Genomic DNA, 17,171 nt, shown 5'->3' with positions numbered 1-17,171 from the left:
GATGGCAATGCTGCCATAGTGTCATTTTTTATTGACACTTTTTCCCCGTGCTCTGGGATTTATTAACAATTTTTGTTGTTATATCGGCCTACTAATTTGTAAGAAGAAAGAAAAAATTTTCTTCTATTCTAATTTCATAATTTTTTCAATTAAGAAAAAAATTTATCATAACAATAATAATGATTAAATAATTATTGTTAGGCCTTGAGCTCGATTCGAACCCGCGATCTTACAAATCAGTAGGCCGATATAACAAGAAAAAATTAGCTATATTTTTAAGGAAAATAAAATCGATACCTTCTTAACATAAGCATCAAAATTACAAGCGGTTTTTTGCAGCTTGTTTACTTCTTACAGGGGTCCATAATATATATGTGACCCGGTCTATGAAAAGGTTGCTTATGACTCAACAAGAAATTGCGAGAAACAGCTGTTAAAGATAAACAATGCATTTCTTCAATTTCTTAGTAGTTTTCTTCTTTTTTTTAGTCATAAGCCATATATATTATACATATGCGGTTTTTCGTGCACACACAGAAAATAAAGTATGCAAAAATAACAGTATTTTTTTTGTTTTTTTTTTTTTAGAGACTGCAGAGTGGTACGCGATCCACAAACTTTAAAATCAAAAGGATACGGATTTGTTTCGTTTGTGAAGAAATCGGTAAGTTATTTTAAAATTTTATATTTATAATATAGAAAACACGATATAAGAAGCCTAACAAAAAATTTAAATAGCAAAACATAGCATAAAATAACTTAATAAAGCATAACCCAACTAAACACAAAATAACATAACATAATTTTTCCTAACATAACATAACATAGCATAAAAAATAACAGTAAATAATATAATATATCATATGTTCACATTACACAACATAACAAAACATAACATAGCATAACTTACCATGACAAAACATACATAGCGTAGCATAACAAAACATAACATAACACATTATTACATCAAAAACCATTTAAAAGCATATTATGAAATAACATAACATAACATTTTATAAAGTAAAAAAATATAAATATTTTCACTCCAAAATAAATCTTTTGCATAAATTGCAAGCCTTTTTCAAACTCTCTGCAATAACGAGCGTCTATATCCTATGCACAAACTTTATATTTTCTTCAGTTTTAAAATTAACAACTAAAGGTGTCTAAGTTCGGGTGTAACCGAATATTAATACTCAGGTTGAGCTTCAATTTTACATTTCATTTCAGATAAATTACTTTTCTATATAACTCGTGGCACAGCCCGTTTAAAACTTGATAAGAGAAATATCATTGATTTGAAACTATTTTTTGTTAGCTTATTATTCTAGTCTGCGATCCTTTTAAACATATTTTATATCTAAGTTACCGTAGTCTTTAACCGATCCCGCCCATTTTTACTAGAAATATTTTCTATTATAGGGAAAATTTGTGTACCCAATTTTATTACGATCCGTTAATTTTTCTTCGAGTTATGACTCCCGAAACATTGGAAATTGCTTAGTCATAAAAGAGGCGGTTCCACGCCCATTTTTTAAAATTTGAAGTTTTTCCAATTTATTGTATAAATCCCCTTGGGAAATGAAATACCATAAATATAGATCTATTTTTTGCAAAAAATAGCTTATTTTATTCGTCCACGATCCTTTGAAAAATCTTTCATATAAAAGTGGGCGTGGTCCTTAACCGATTTCGTTAGTTATTCTTCAAAGCATTCTTTATAGTAAAGGCAATTTCTCTGCCGAATTTTGTTACGATAAGTTTAACGATTTTTGATTTATGATTAATAATATTTTTAAAACTAATTTTAACACAAGTGGGCGGCGCTACGCCTATTTAAATTTTTTTTTTTTTTTCAAATTTTTATCAAGAGGCTCAATATCAGTCCACACGTCAAGTTTCAAAATTCTAGGTGTATTATTAATTAATAATCAGGTTTTTTGTGTTTTCCAAAATGTTAAATATATAAAAGGTGGGCGTGGTTATCATCCGATATCGCTCATTTTCAATGCCAATCTATTCTGGGCCCAAATAAGCTCGTGCACCAAACTTCGTTAAGATATCTCAATATTTACTCAAGTTATCGTGTTAACGGATAGACGGACGGACGGACATGGCTCAATCAAATTTTTTTTCGACACTGTTGATTTTGATATATGGAAGTCTATATCTATCTCGACACCTTTATACCTGTAGGTGAAATGGCTGCGACCCTGGTCGCCCGAGTAACTATTTAAGCCATTTTGATGTCATGTAACTCGTCTAAAAACCTACGGAATGTTACGGTCAATGTATTACAACCAGCCGGAGTTGTTGATAAAATTAAGAATATTCGGGATTGCTATCACAGTTAACCCTCTGAGGTCTTTTAGAAACGGGGTTCCAAGGAACCTTAGCCGGCCTCTAGTTAGAGCCGGACATTTACACAAAAAGTTTAATACTGTCTCCTTGGCATTTGGATCTTTGCAGCTTCTGCATTAGTTGTTATACCGAATGCCCATCTTTTCCGGATGCGTACATTTTGCTCTATGACCGGTGCAGTCTGCTATCAGTTGACGTGTGTTAGCCCTGGTTTTGTTCAGAAGATTTCTCGTCCTCTTTCCATCAGAGTTTGGCCAAATGGATTTTGATATTGCACAGGTGGTGATGTTATTCCACTTTGTTTCTGCTTTCTTCAAGTAGAAGCTTTGGATATTCCCCTTGGCTACTGCTAAGGGTATGCCTACTTCGACACTGGTTATTTCCTCGTTCATCTGCGATGAGCCCCTGCGTGCTAGCTCGTTGGCCTTCTCGTTAGCCTCTGTTCCACTATGACCTGGTACCCAGAAAACGCGTAGGAAGGAACTTTTATACTTGTACAACCAAAATTTATCCAATCAGAGTTAATATACTCTGTGTGCAAAGTACGCTGAGTATAAAAACCAATTGGATATTAAAAAATATTTACCATTCAACAACTGGCGCACACCAACAAACACCATATGACAGACTGTCTTTTTCAAGGTGCATTGTGCATGCGTTCATCAGCAGCCCATCAAGTATGTTTGTGCTGTCATTTAACAAAGCTGACAGTCAGACTGTGAACAATTGAGCCTTGTGGGACCTTTGATCCTTATACCCCAACAAACTTTAATGCTGTTACTCACATACTGCATATGTACAGATATATGAACATACATAAGTACATCTTATGCGCTTGTCCTACCGTCATTTAGTCAATTTGACTGGCATTACAAAAGGTGTATAGGGCGATGTCAGACACCTTTAACAATTTAACGACTGTAAAGAGGTTAATTAACAAAAATGAAGACATTTATACGTAAATAAATAATTATAATACTTATTGTTAAAATACTTACTATTTATTTATGTGTATAAATACTTTGGTGTATTTTATGTACTAGTGAGGCCAATCCCGAGTCCCGAAAATTCTGTTATTATTGGACTTTAGTTTCGGATTTGTTGAAAATAGCATTTTAATATTAATTCAAATAGTTTTTAATTTGTTCTACATAAATAACCCTTTAAAGAGCAGAAAAAGTATATATTACACTGGAGTTCAAAAAAAATAATAATAAAAATAAAAATATGTGTGGCAAGATTTTTATTACACAAAATCATTTATTCTAACTTTATACAGTTTTTCGAAATATTCTCGTCTACAATTGCGAAAAAAACAATTTTTCTGCCCAACGGAAGGCCTAAAAAGATACAAAAAAATTTTATAACCACCACAAATAAATGTCAGGAACTGGTGATAAGAGTTTCTAGTTCAGAACTTGAACTTAAGTACTATATAGGTACTAGTTTTGGTTTTAATGTATCAAATTTATCCTTTATTAAATAGGTGTACCTCATATTTCCGACATTAAAAGCACAGGAAATACATAATACTGAAAATTTTCAAAAATCCTCCTAAGATATAATCCAGATATAAGAAATTCTCGACATAAAGAATTTCCGACAAGATAATATTTATTCCGAAACCATAATATCAGATAACTCCCAGTCCCGACAACACACAATCCAGAAAAATTTACTATTATACATTACGCCTAAGCAGAAGGGTGTTCTGCACAAAAATACTCTGAATCGCGTATACCGTGTTGGATTGGGTAAGTGTTGTTGGACAGAGAAGTCTAAAATAATAGAACAATACCGATGATGTTTCTCTTTATGAAATCATTTGTGATTTATCAATTTGCATATTGTCGGGCTTTTTGGCGGGAATTTTTTCTTAAAGGGACTATGAATTTTCGAAATTTGGTCGTGTCGGGGACGTGAATTATCGATATTCGTTCATTTCGGAATCATATGTGTCAGAATTTTGTGTTTCGGGATTTTGTATGTCGGGGTTATATAATACACTCTTATTGGATGTATAGACTATCTATAAAAACAAAAGCTTTAAGGATCTTCGACTATGCGTATGCCTTCTTTCCCTATACTTTAAAGCATTTCCCGCTAATATTCTCACAGTTTCGGGACTATCGAAAATCGGCATAGAATGTACTAGAACCGATATGTAGAATTTCTCTCCAGTTCGAAACCACACAAAAGAAGTAGATCTAAATTGTAATTGTATACACTAGATTGGAACTTTCGAAATGGTACTAATAAACGGAACAGATCTATACTAAAAATGTGTGTACTAGTTGGGAAATATCGAAAAAAAAGTGCCAATAAAAGAACTACTTACAAAGTGGAAATTTGTATCTAGTTCGGGACTACAGCAAAAGTAATGCAGCGGTGATTTCCGCTACATAAGGCGAACTGGTGGTGACTACGAATGCACGAAAAGCGCACCAGTTTCGAGCTAGAACTTTTTCATACAGGGCAGAGAGAAGACAATAGTTTATCGAATGTTTCAACCTGGTATTGGAGAGATATTCGATTTTTAAAGTGCAAAACCCAAGTATTTAGACAACTTCTTACTTCTGAGGAAGCCTCTGTTGAATTTACAAAATTTGCGAAATTCGTTAATGTTGGAGTTTTTTCAATATCTAAACATTTGCGCAAAACCCAGTCAACTTATTATACGATTTTTCAGAAACAAGAAGCTTTGCTAAAAACTTTAAATGGATTTTGAAGATAACGATGTTAAAAAACTAAACTTCTAGAAGTGAAACGACTTCAAGTGTACTTTAAAAATGTATTTTTTTGCACTTTGCGTCTCAAAAACTAGAATTAGTTTGATAAAACTGCTAATGTTTTCGTGCTTTGATGCAGGATGGAAACTTCGGATCCCAAAAATCACTACATATAACCAACCCCGAAAATCGCCATCCCTAGTGTGTATTTTTCAATTGTAATTTTATATATGATGACATTAGTTGCAAGATATTTCTCGAAAGCGTAAACATCTTCCATGAGAGCTGCGTAAAGCTCATTTAAAAATCGCAAAGTGTTCATTGAGATAGAAAACCATTTTCCAACCATTGGGTATGTAAATTTTTGTTTTTTTCATTTTTGTTTTTTTTTTTTTTGTTGGTATGTTAGTAAATCATGAAGGCAACAAAATTTATTTACTGTAATTACAATTATGTTGTTGGCGCATGCTTTGAAGTTAAGAGGGACAATGGCCTTCCAAATCACAGCCTAAAGCAACCAACCAATTATTAAAAGGAACCTGTATTGTTTTTAAGTATCTGAGGACAGAAATTAAGAATAAATAATTAAGAGCGCTAAGATCGGATAAAACTTTATCAAGTATACACATATTCGTGCGGAAAAAAGCACGCTACCTTAAAGACTACGCTACATACGGACACGGAAACGCGCGGTGTATAGGAGGAATATCGTGAGAGATCTAAGAAGATAGAGAGACGCATGTTTAGAATGAAAATACTTGAGGCGTAAGGTAGTGAAAGCGAAAAGCTTCAGATATTTGCTGATAGGAATATTTTCCAAAATCTCTTCCTAGAAATCCGGCAGATGAAGAAATGTTTCTAGACCATGACAGATTCCTGCAGAAATGATAATGGCGATCTGGTAACTTACGTATGAAATGTACTTATGTTTTGAAGGAAATACTTATGATTGCTAGCTACAAGGATGAAAAGAAGAACCCGATACCCTAATCGCATTTAGTAGAAAACACATTCCTGTACTCAATTGTCACGAACTGAGAATGGCCAGCCGAGCTGTTCAAATACATAGTCGATGAGTTAGCAGGGTGCATGCATCAATTCCTATTAAAAATATGGTAGGATGAGCGCATGAATCACGCGTGACATTTCGTCACTATGGCAAGTGTAATACTGATAACAGTTCCTGGTCCAGAGCCTGGAACCACTTATGATATCCAAACCAAGTATCTTAGCCCCAAACTTTCTTATTTGGACACAGAATAAATTGGTATAACCACGCCCTCTTTTACGATATCCTCCCAGCCCCTTTTTAGGTAAAAAAATAACAGAGCTTTTCAGAAACGAAATCCGGACTTATCAAAATCAAGACAAAAACGCAGCTTTAGTTTCAAATTTTAATTTTCAATATGCCAGCTTTTCCACAAACTTGCCACAAAAATCTTACAAATTTAATCAGGAAATTTTAACCTTTTGCGAAAACGTGTGAACCGTCGCCTTCAGTTTAAATAAATCAAAGCAAAAATATCAACTGCCATTTGCCTTAAATCAGTGCAATTTCCGCAGGCGTCTCAAATTTCTCTTTTTCGCTCTGTTGATTTTCGTTTGATGCTTAATGCGTGTTTTTGTCGCATTTTCTAGTTATTAAACACACGAAATTCGAGATATACAATAAAATGAAGGAAACAATATGATAGTTTTACATATACGTATGTACTACATATGTATGTTTTTTTATAAGTAAATAAATAGCCAACACAAAAGCGTGTAAGCACTCTGTATAAGTCGCATTGTTGTTTGGTCCATGAATTTCAGAATTTGTACATTTTACCAGTGGCTTTTTCTGCACGAGGAAAATAAAACAGCCAAGTAAAAAAAAGTAAAAAAAAATTGACCCCCCCCCCCCCCCCCCGCCGTCCCTCTTACAATAAAACTTGATAAGTAAAATATAATTGCTTCAAAACTATTTTTTGCTAAGTTGTAGCTTATTATTATAGTCTACGACCCTTTTAAAAATCTTTTATACAAGAGTGGGCGTGGTCTTTAATCGATCTCGTCCATTTTTATTTATAAATATTTCCTGCTAGAGGGAAAATTTGTGTACCTAATTTTATCACGATCCGTTAATTTTTCTTCGAGTTATGGCACCCCAAACTTAGAAAATTGCTTAGTCATAAAAGGGGCGGTGCCACGCCCATTTTTTTAAATTTGAAGTTTTTCCTATTTATTGTTATAAATCCACTAGGGAAATGAAATTCCATTGATATAAAGCTCTTTTTTGCAAAGATATAGCTTATTTTATTCGACCACGACCCTTTTAAAAATCTTCTATATAAAAGTGGGCGTGGTCCTTAACCGATTTAGTAAATTTTTCTTCAAAGCATTACATATAGCAAAAGCCACCTCTCTGCCGAATTTTGTTACGATAGGTTTAGCGATTTTTGATTTATGATTAATAATATTTTTAAAATTGAATTTATCACAAGTGGACGGTACCACACCCATTTAAAAAATTTTTTTCAAATTTTTATTAAGAGTCTCAATATCAGTCCACACGTCAAACTTCAACATTCTAGGTGTATTATTTACTAAATCAGGCTTTTGTGTTTTCCAAAATGTTATATATATAAAAAGGGAGCGTGGTTATCATCCGATTTTGCTCATTTTCAATACCAATCTATTCTGGGCCCAGATAAGCTGGTTTACCAAATTTGGTGTAAATATCTCAATATTTTCTCAAGATAGACGTACGGACGTATATGGCTCCAACAAATTTTTCTTCGAGACTGATGATTTTGATATATGGAAGTCTATATCTATCTCGATTCCTTTATACCTGTACAACCATCCGTTATTCAATCAAAGTTAATATACTCTGTGTGCAAAGCACGCTGAGTATAAAAATTATTGCGATATAACCCAAGTATAATCCTAAAAATAATGCAGAAGAGAATAGGCAGATTCGATTTGTCTTGCGCGGTGCACGAATTGCGCGGATTGTATATATGCTACGACAAAATATGCCAGACCAATTGCACGGATTTGTTAAGTTGTAGATTTAGTTAAGCATATGTGGTACGCCTGAGGCTATGTGTTAAGTGCACAGCACAAGATACACATATTCATGTATCACCTCTAAGAAGAAAACCATTGTAAAAGAAGTCACATTTTTGTCAATACTTATATATTTAATAAAACGATTTCTTATATATTAAATAAAACCTTTTTCAATACATTTGTTTAAACCTTATTATGGTAGCGTAGTGAAAGTTCGATTGACTTGATACGAAAATTAACTTTTGATTAAAGAAAAATCTCTTGCCTTGTGCGTTGCTCCCTACGAAAGAAGTCACGCAAAAAAATTTCAAATACAAAATGGCGACAAAGTGTGACACCAATATACCAATATTTGATGGTCAAAATTATACGATGTGGAAGAAAAGAATAATTATGTTCTAAAAATGAAAAATGTAATGCAATAATCGAACGGCAGAAGGCAGAGTCCGACAAGCAGCAAGAATAGGAAGATCAAGATCTACGCGCTATAAATTATATATATAGTGCGATATCTAATAAGCAACTAGAGTTTGTATGCGACAAAAACTCTGCATTGGAAATAATGCGAAAATTCGACTCGTTATATATGAAAGAGTCCACAGCACTGCAAATTGTTTGCAGAAACAAGCTGGAGCGGCGATAACTGAAGGAGTATTCCGACAGCAACATTTTTGGGGATTTTGAGCGTTGCGTAAATGACTTGAAAACTGCAGGGGCCAGTGTGTCGAAAAAAGAAAAGCTGAATTATATGTTGAATATGTTGCCGGAGTCGTTTCGTTTACTTGCGATTTAATCGATACGCTGAAGGACGAGGATACGACAGCTGGCTCTGTGAAAAATAAAATTGATATGGCGGAATTAAAAACTTCAAATGAAGAAAATGGAGGCCGAAATTCAAATGCATTTGCTGCAAATAAGCGCCAAAATGACCGCACATGTTATAATTGTGGCGAAGTTGGGCATTTCCAAAGAGAGTGCAAAAATAGTGAAAAAAACATTTGGCGATCAACACGAGGGCGGTAATCAGTCGGAAGAGGAGGTTACGGCAAGGGCCGCGGAAATTATCATGGCAAAAGTACAGCAAGCACGCATAGATATAGCAAGCAAACCGAAGAGAAAAACGAAGACAGAAACAGTGCATGGGTGACAACAATTTCACGTCATGTGTTGTAAAAGGCAAGCAAAGTAGAAGGTAACGAAATCAAATGGTTTTTAAATAGTGGGTGTACGGACCACATAATAAATGATGAAAGACTTTTCCAAAATTGTAAGGTGCTTGAAAAACCTGTAAATGTTTATCTTAGTGAAAGTAGGGTTGTGAAGGCGACCAAAACCGGAAATGTGCTAAGCTATTTTGAAACTTTGGGAAAAAACAATCTTATTGAAATGGAAAATGTTTTCTATATAAAGGACATGAAATCAAATTTAGTCAGTTATAGTAAGTTAACAAAAAATAATGTAGTGGTATCAAAAGGTAACTTGACAAAAATTAACAATAAAAAGGGCAAAGTAACTGCAGTAGCGTTTAAAACTAATGGCCTGTATATTATGAAAAATAAATTTAAGCTTGATGAACATTTTGCCAATATGGCAAATAAAAATACCAAAAATATTAGTGAGAAAGAGAAGTGGCACCGATTGTTGGGTCATGTATACTTCAAATATTTAAATCACATGTCAATAAATCAAATGGTAGAGGGAATGCCGAGAGAACTTGGATCTGAATTTATGAAATGTAAGACTTGTATTGAAAGCAAAATGCGTAATATTCCTTTTGAAAATAATAGACGAAACAAAGGATTTGTTGGAAATTGTACACACTGATGTATGTCGACCTTTTTCAACAATTGGCTTCCAAGGTGAAAAATATTTTGTTTCTTTCGTAGATGATTATAGCAAAATGGCAAAGGTGAATGTATTGAAATCCAAAGCGAAAGTTTTTGATTGTATCATTGAGCATGTAAATGAAAGTGAAAACTGGCGGGAAAAAGGGTAAAGTTTTTGAGATGTGACAATGGTTCCGAGTATTTGAGTGGACGAGTTTATAAATTTGCAAAGTAAAGAGGGATCGTTATTAATAATTGTCCGGCATATGTTCACGAGCTAAATGGAAACGCGGAAAGGTTTAATAGAACTATAATGAATATGTCTCGTTGTTTATTAGCTGAAGCAAACGTATTAAAAAATATTGGCCAGAAATTTTTTGTGCAGCAACTTAATTGAAAAATCGTACGCTAACAACTAATATAGAAAAGAAAGATAGGGGATGTGTCAAATTTGCAGTTATTTGGAAGCAAAGTTTTTGTTAGGAAACCAGAATAGAGAAGAACCTCAAAATGGGATAAAAAGGCAGAAATGGGTATTTTGATTGGACACAGCAGTGTTGGTTACCGTGTACTGTTGAATAATAAAGTCATAGTTGCTAGGCATGTAGAGTTTGTTAAAGAAAGTGAAAAATGTATTGGCTTGCATGAAGATGAAACTGCAGACGAAAGTAGTGATGCTGAGGAAAGTTCTCATGATAAATCTTTAGATGAAAATTTTAAAAGCGCAGATACTAAAGGTGCTGACGGTAATGAAGAGGCTGGAATGCAGCCTGAAAAGAGTGGAGAGTAAACCCAAGATGAGGTACGTAAATAAAAGCGCGAGATAAAGAGGCCAAAGAAACTTGAAGATTACACATGTGATAGTATTTATGTAAACCTTTGCAGCATAGGTACGCCTACGTCATTTGAGGAGGCGATTGAGTCAAGTGAGGGTACTTTTTGGAAAATAGCTATGAATAGAGAAATTGAATGCCTAAACAAAAATAAAACTAGGAATTTAGTTGAAAATACAAATAACAAGAGGGTTTTGGATGTAAAATGAGTTAATAGTAGAAAATCAGAAGGCACTTACAAAGCGAGATTGGTAGTTAGAGGTTTTCAACAAACCGATGAGATTGACGAAATTTATTCTCCTTTTGCAAAAATGCAAACTTTAAAATTTGTATTATCATATTGTTGCCAAATGGGGTTCGAAATTGAGCAAATGGATGTAGAAACAGCATTCCTGAACGGAAAGGTACAGTCCGAGGTACAAACAGGGTTTGTAAATTTGTAAAAGCATTACATGGTTTAAAGGAAAGTACGCGAGCATGGTACGAATGACTTGACAAATTTTTAACTGGCATTGGGTGCGAAAGAAATAAAATTTATTCTTGTTTATATACTTGTAAAATTGGAAAAGAGGTAATTTAACTTATAATCTTTGTTGGCGATTTATTAATCTGTGATGGGGGTGAGAATGAAATTAGTTAAGTAAAAAGCCAGCTATCTAAAAAATTCAAAATGAAAGATCTTGGAAAAATTAAAGAGTATCTTGGTATAACCGTGGGCTATGGGCCTAATAAAAGTGAAATGAAATTGAACCAAACCAAATACATTGAATCATCACCTATGGAAGTGAACTTAAAACTTGAAAAATCAGAAATATATGAAGAAAATATAAAATATAGAAATATAATTGGTCCCTTATTGTATATAAGTTGAGCTACCAGACCAGATATAAGCTTTAGTGTTAATTATTTGAGTAGATATCAAAATTGTTACGACTAAACGCATTATAAATTCTTGCTGCGAATCCTGAAATATTTATACTCAACTAAAAATTTGAAATTAACGTACAAAAGAGAATAAATTGTTAATATCCTTGATTGTTATGTCGACGCCGATTGGGCGGGTGGCATTTTGGATAGAAAATCCACCACAGGGTATATTATAATACTATTTGGAAATGTAATATATTGAAAACTGTAACAAAAGCTTCAACATTTGCAGAATATGTAGCATTGTCAGAAGCCGTAAGCGAATTGATACTTATAATAGAATTATTGAAATCATTTGACATAAAATTTGAGAAACCAATTAGTGTGTATGAAGATAACTCCGGAGCAGTAAATATTGCAAAGTATGGTAACTTTACTAAAAATTCTAAACACATTGAAATTCACTATCACCATGTATGTACATGAATGTGTTGAAAGAAAAATTATAGATGTTATAAAAGTAAATTCAGATAATAATATTGCTGACATTCTAACAAAATTTCTTGGCCGAGAAAAATTTGAAAAATTTAGAAATATGATAAATGTCAATTAATACAATTAATTCTAAGGAGGCGTATTAAGTTGTAGATTTAGTTAAGCATATGTGGTACACCTTAGGCTATGTGTTAGGTGCACAGCACTAGATACACATAATAAAGTATCATCACTAAGTATCATCACTAAGAAGAAAACCATTGCAAAAGAAGCCACGTTTATGTCAATACTTATATATTTAATAAAACCATTTCTTATATATTAAACAAAACCTTTTTCAATACATTTGATAAAACCTTATAAGTATTGCATTTAATTTTTAGAGTTTCATTTTTTGTTGTGATCTAACAATTCGAGAAATGCATGCATTTTGTGCAATCTGTGATCCATTTGTAAGACAAACTGAATTCTCCTAATATTGAACAGTCCCAAAATGATTGCAAAATAATCTGAAATTGTATATATAGAAAACAGTCTCAAAATAAAACGGTTTAAATAAGCCCATCAGTAACCGAAGTGCTCCGAAAAACAATGCGACAATTATCCCACAGTAGTCCCTAAATGAACAAAATTAGTCCCCAAATTATCCAGAACAAGTTATAATATGATCTAAAGACAGTCAAAAAATTATTCCGAAATGATCACCAAAAAATAAAACCGAAATGCCTCTGCACAATTTTCCAAAAAAAATTTTTTACGAAAATCTGCACGAAGCATGGCCTATAAATAAATAATAAATGTTATGATGTCTGAAAGTTTACTGTCGTAACTCATCTTATCCAGGATGGCTAACAAAATTAAGCTAATATTGACATAGAGATAGGTTATGGTCTTAAAGGTGTAACAGTTTGTTGCTTTTTTTTTTTCTATAAAATAGAAATGTGAATACTTATAAATGAAATATTCCCAAAATAATGTTAAAATAGTTGAAAAAAATCTCTAAATATCTGAATGCAGTTCAAAAATATTCGGAAAGACTTCCGGTAATTGGTTCGATATGAAACTTCAACAGCCCCGATATGGTTCCGGAAACAATTCCTTAATTCACCGAAGTAATCTTGAAAAAATGGTAATGAATTGATTGCTATTTCATTCCGAAGATAGTCGAGAAATTTACTCAAAACAATCTCGTATATATTTCCTAAATGGTACCAAATATCTAGCAATATGTATAATTTAAAATTCACACTGCATAAAAAAATTCATAACTAAGTAATGATGGGCTGTTGGAAAAGGTAGATTTTTGTCCAGCTGTGTTCCGAACTTCGAGTGATTTGTAGGCCTGCCAAAACAGGAAGGATTCTGTTTGAACCATGCCATAGTATGACGGCAGTTTGAATGATTTAGAAATCTCTGGGGAATGCAAATTGATTCTAGCCCCCGTTATTACTTGCTACTTCCAATGATAGTGTTAACACCGTCTTAGAATCACAGTTGTCGGGGATAAATAAATAAATAAATGTAAGGCGCGATAACATCCGAAGAGATCTAAGGCCGAGCTTCTCTTCCAATTTGCGTCGTGCTCCTCTTGCTTTTCCCTACAAATTGGCCGGATGGGACCTACATGTTTTATGCCGACTCCGAACGGCATCTGCAAGGCAGATGAGTTTTCACTGAGAGCTTTTCATGGCAGAAATACACCCGGAGCGCTTGCCAAACACAGTCGAGGGGCGACCCCGTTAGAAAAATTTTCTTCTAATTGAAAAACCTTATTTCTAAAATTTGGTGTTGCTTTGCCCGGGGTGTGAACCCAGGGCATACGGTGTGGTTTTTCCATACGTGATCGTATAACACGATACGACCCCTGATTTCATTTGTTCAGAAAGTTTCCCCTTCGTTCCTGAGTTAGTGCCACCGGAGCTTGCCCCACCTGCCGCACGGCACCTTTAAGCTTCCAATAGACAAGCATATATTATGGTACAAACCGCACTGAGATTCAGGGAACCTGGGTACTAGAATGAAATTCTGAAAGGGCATAACAGTATCTTTAATTTACTTGAAAAGTTTTAATTGCAGCACAATACGAGCCCAGAGTAACATATTTGAGTTACACATTCTTTGTTGGGCATGCTGACTCGTTTGCGAATAAATCTGTGTTGCATTACCAATGTCGCCAATGGCATAAATTTGTACAGTCATTCTTTGCCCTCTTTTAAAATAGCAACAATAAACAAACGAATATTTAAATAAAACGTCAGTAGTTGCGCGTACACTTGAGACAATTTTGAAAATTTTCAGGAGCACAAATTTTTTTTCTACATGCTGTTCATGCCCCACGTTGAAAAAGAGTGATACAGCTCTCAGGTCTAGAAACAGCAAGTGGCATAGATCCTAGAAACGTTCTAATGTTTTCTCTGTGCGGTCCTCACGAACCGGCCAGTTCAACTTAACCTATGTTTTTCTCACTGAAATCGGAAAGTTCGGAAAATTTTAATCGATCAGCTTAAAACAAAAAAAAAGCAAATATATGCTACATGCGCTTTTTTTTTAACATTTCATACAAAATCGAAGTTCGATTTTGAAAATCGAATAAGCGTTGAGTTTCAATTATTCCAATGATCTAACTTAATCAACAATTCGAAAAGCGGTAATCGATTATTAAACATACAAAAATTAAAAATAGAATTTTCAAATTATATGAATATTTTTAAGAGCTCTAATAAGGCATCTTATCTACATACATTTTTCTATGCATACAAATTTAAATATTTGTCAAACCTCACAAACGGGCAGGAATGTTATGCGTCAACCTCAAATATTTGAAGTTTAAACATTATTTGCGTATATTTTTTTTTTTTTTTTTAACGAACTAATACATACATATGTATATAAACATTTTAACTTTTACATATGCTTAAGAAAATTTCTACATTTATGCATGTATTATAAAACATGCAAATATTTTGGTACAATGTCACAAAACACATACATACATATGAACAATTTTATGTATAAAATCAATTTCAAAAGAATTGATCAAATTATTTATTCATTAAATAAAGGACAATAAATTGCCTTTTGGTTACAAAACGATTAGATTGATCACTTTGTGGCTTTACACACACATATGTATGTGTGCATTAGAAATTTTGTATATATTTACAATTGGTTTTAAGCAGCAAGAATTCTAGAAATAAAAAGATAAAATTCCGTAAATTTGCGTCAAGAATTTTGTGGCTACATTTTGATTTGATCAAGCTATTTAGCAACAAATTGATTTTCTTTAAGTTAAAATTTTTCTTAAATTTGTTTACATACTTGTAAGTGGCACGTGCATAAAATTGGGTGCAAATTCAATTTTTTGAGTACCTTCCAGTAACCCAAAATGCCAATGTTGCAAACAGTTTTATACTGAAAACTTGAAAATAAAAACTGATATGAGAAAGATGTAACAGAAGAAAATGAATAAGGAAGAAAGCGATATCAACTAAATATAATATAAATTATAAAATAAATTCCAGCATTAATTTGGATGCTAAAAGCGATACTTATAGTTATGGTCGTGGGTGACGGGAAGATAAGTCAATTGAAGTAGAGGCTAAGCACGGAAAGGAAAGCAATAGTAGAGAAAGGCAAGTAGAAATGGAAAAGAACGAAGCCAAGAACGAAGCCAAAACCGAAAGCAAACGACGTTTTCTGTTATCAATAATTATCGGTTATGTATGTGATATAGGCGCATTATCCATTTCTTATGGAGGAGTTATTTTTTTTATTTCAGGTGTGTTGTCAATGAGGTATAGACGAGTTATCGACTTGTAATGGAAGTGGTGTAATGGCATTGCTATCGGTAACAAAAGGCTATCGAAAACCTTTTCAAAAATTTAACACAAATTTATCGATTTGTTATTGACGGCCGCTGTGGTGTGATCGTAGCATACTCCGCCTACCACACCGAAGATCCTTGGTTCACACCACGGAAAAGCAACGTAAAATTTTAAGAAACAAGTTTCTGCAATTGGAAGCAAATTTTTGTAAGCGGGGTCGCACCTCGGCAGTATTTGGCAAGCACTCCGAGCGTATTTCTGTCATGAATAGATCTTAGTGAAAACTCATCTGCCTTGCAGATGCCGTACGCACTCGACGTAAAACCATATAGCAAGTTGTTCCCGTCCCGCCGATTTTTTAAAAGGAGCACGACGCAAATTAGAAGAGAAGCTTGGCCTAAAATCTCTTTGGAGTTTATCGCGCCTAAGATTTATTTTCCTACTTGCCTGAACGCCACATCTACTTGAAAAATACAACACTTTTCAGCCAGTAGTCTACATTCGTAGACATCATATAAAATGTATGAAAATTTTGATTATATCTTTGACTTCAACTCTTAGAAACATAATATTTTCATCTGTTATTACTACCAGTTTCCTCGGGTCGAAAGATTGCGTGGTGTAATGATACCGTAGTCCGCTTACAACATCAGCGGTTCTACATTCAATTCCTTGGCAAAGTAACATCGAAAGTTTAGAAAAAAGTTGTTTCAATTCAAAACAAACTTTTCTAAGCGGGGTCGCCCCTCGACCGTGATTTGACAAATAATTGTCGAGTGTACTTCTGCCATGAAAAACGTCTCTGTAAAAATGCACGTGCCTTGCAGAATCCGTTCGGAAAAACGGAGTCGGCATAAAACACGTGGGGCTAGTCTCGCCAATTTGTAGGGAAAATCAAAAGGAGCACGTCGCAAGTTGTAATAGATTCTTGGTATAAGTATCTTTAAAGATAAATTACGCCAATTATTTTTGTCATCCTCGACGCTTTCAACTTGATGGCTTAGCCGAAATTCGTAACTCCTCAATATATGCCGTGCTACCTTATGGGAAGTCCGTGGAATTTCGGTGCCCACGAACTAATTTATTGATGTTTCGCAGCCAGAGGCTATATAATCTACCCTACAATGGATTGCAAGAATAAATCCATAAGCGATAGAAGATAAAAGCACCGAAAGCGATGCG

General features: G+C 33.8%; 1 protein-coding gene across 4 annotated transcripts in view; it reads left to right on the top strand.

Moving 5' to 3' along the window:
• LOC137237882 (cytotoxic granule associated RNA binding protein TIA1) overlaps positions 1-17,171 on the top strand; it is a 648,328-nt gene that overhangs the window by 528,445 nt on the left and 102,712 nt on the right. For all 4 annotated transcript variants that reach the window (XM_067762218.1, XM_067762219.1, XM_067762217.1 and 1 more), the window contains one exon: positions 589-664. In XM_067762218.1, the coding sequence (XP_067618319.1) occupies positions 589-664 (76 nt within the window). The remainder of the gene's footprint in view (positions 1-588; positions 665-17,171) is intronic.

This window comes from Eurosta solidaginis, chromosome 1, assembly GCF_040869045.1.
Source record: "Eurosta solidaginis isolate ZX-2024a chromosome 1, ASM4086904v1, whole genome shotgun sequence".
Lineage (NCBI taxonomy): Eukaryota > Metazoa > Arthropoda > Insecta > Diptera > Tephritidae > Eurosta > Eurosta solidaginis.
This window is presented reverse-complemented; position numbering and strand designations above follow the sequence as displayed.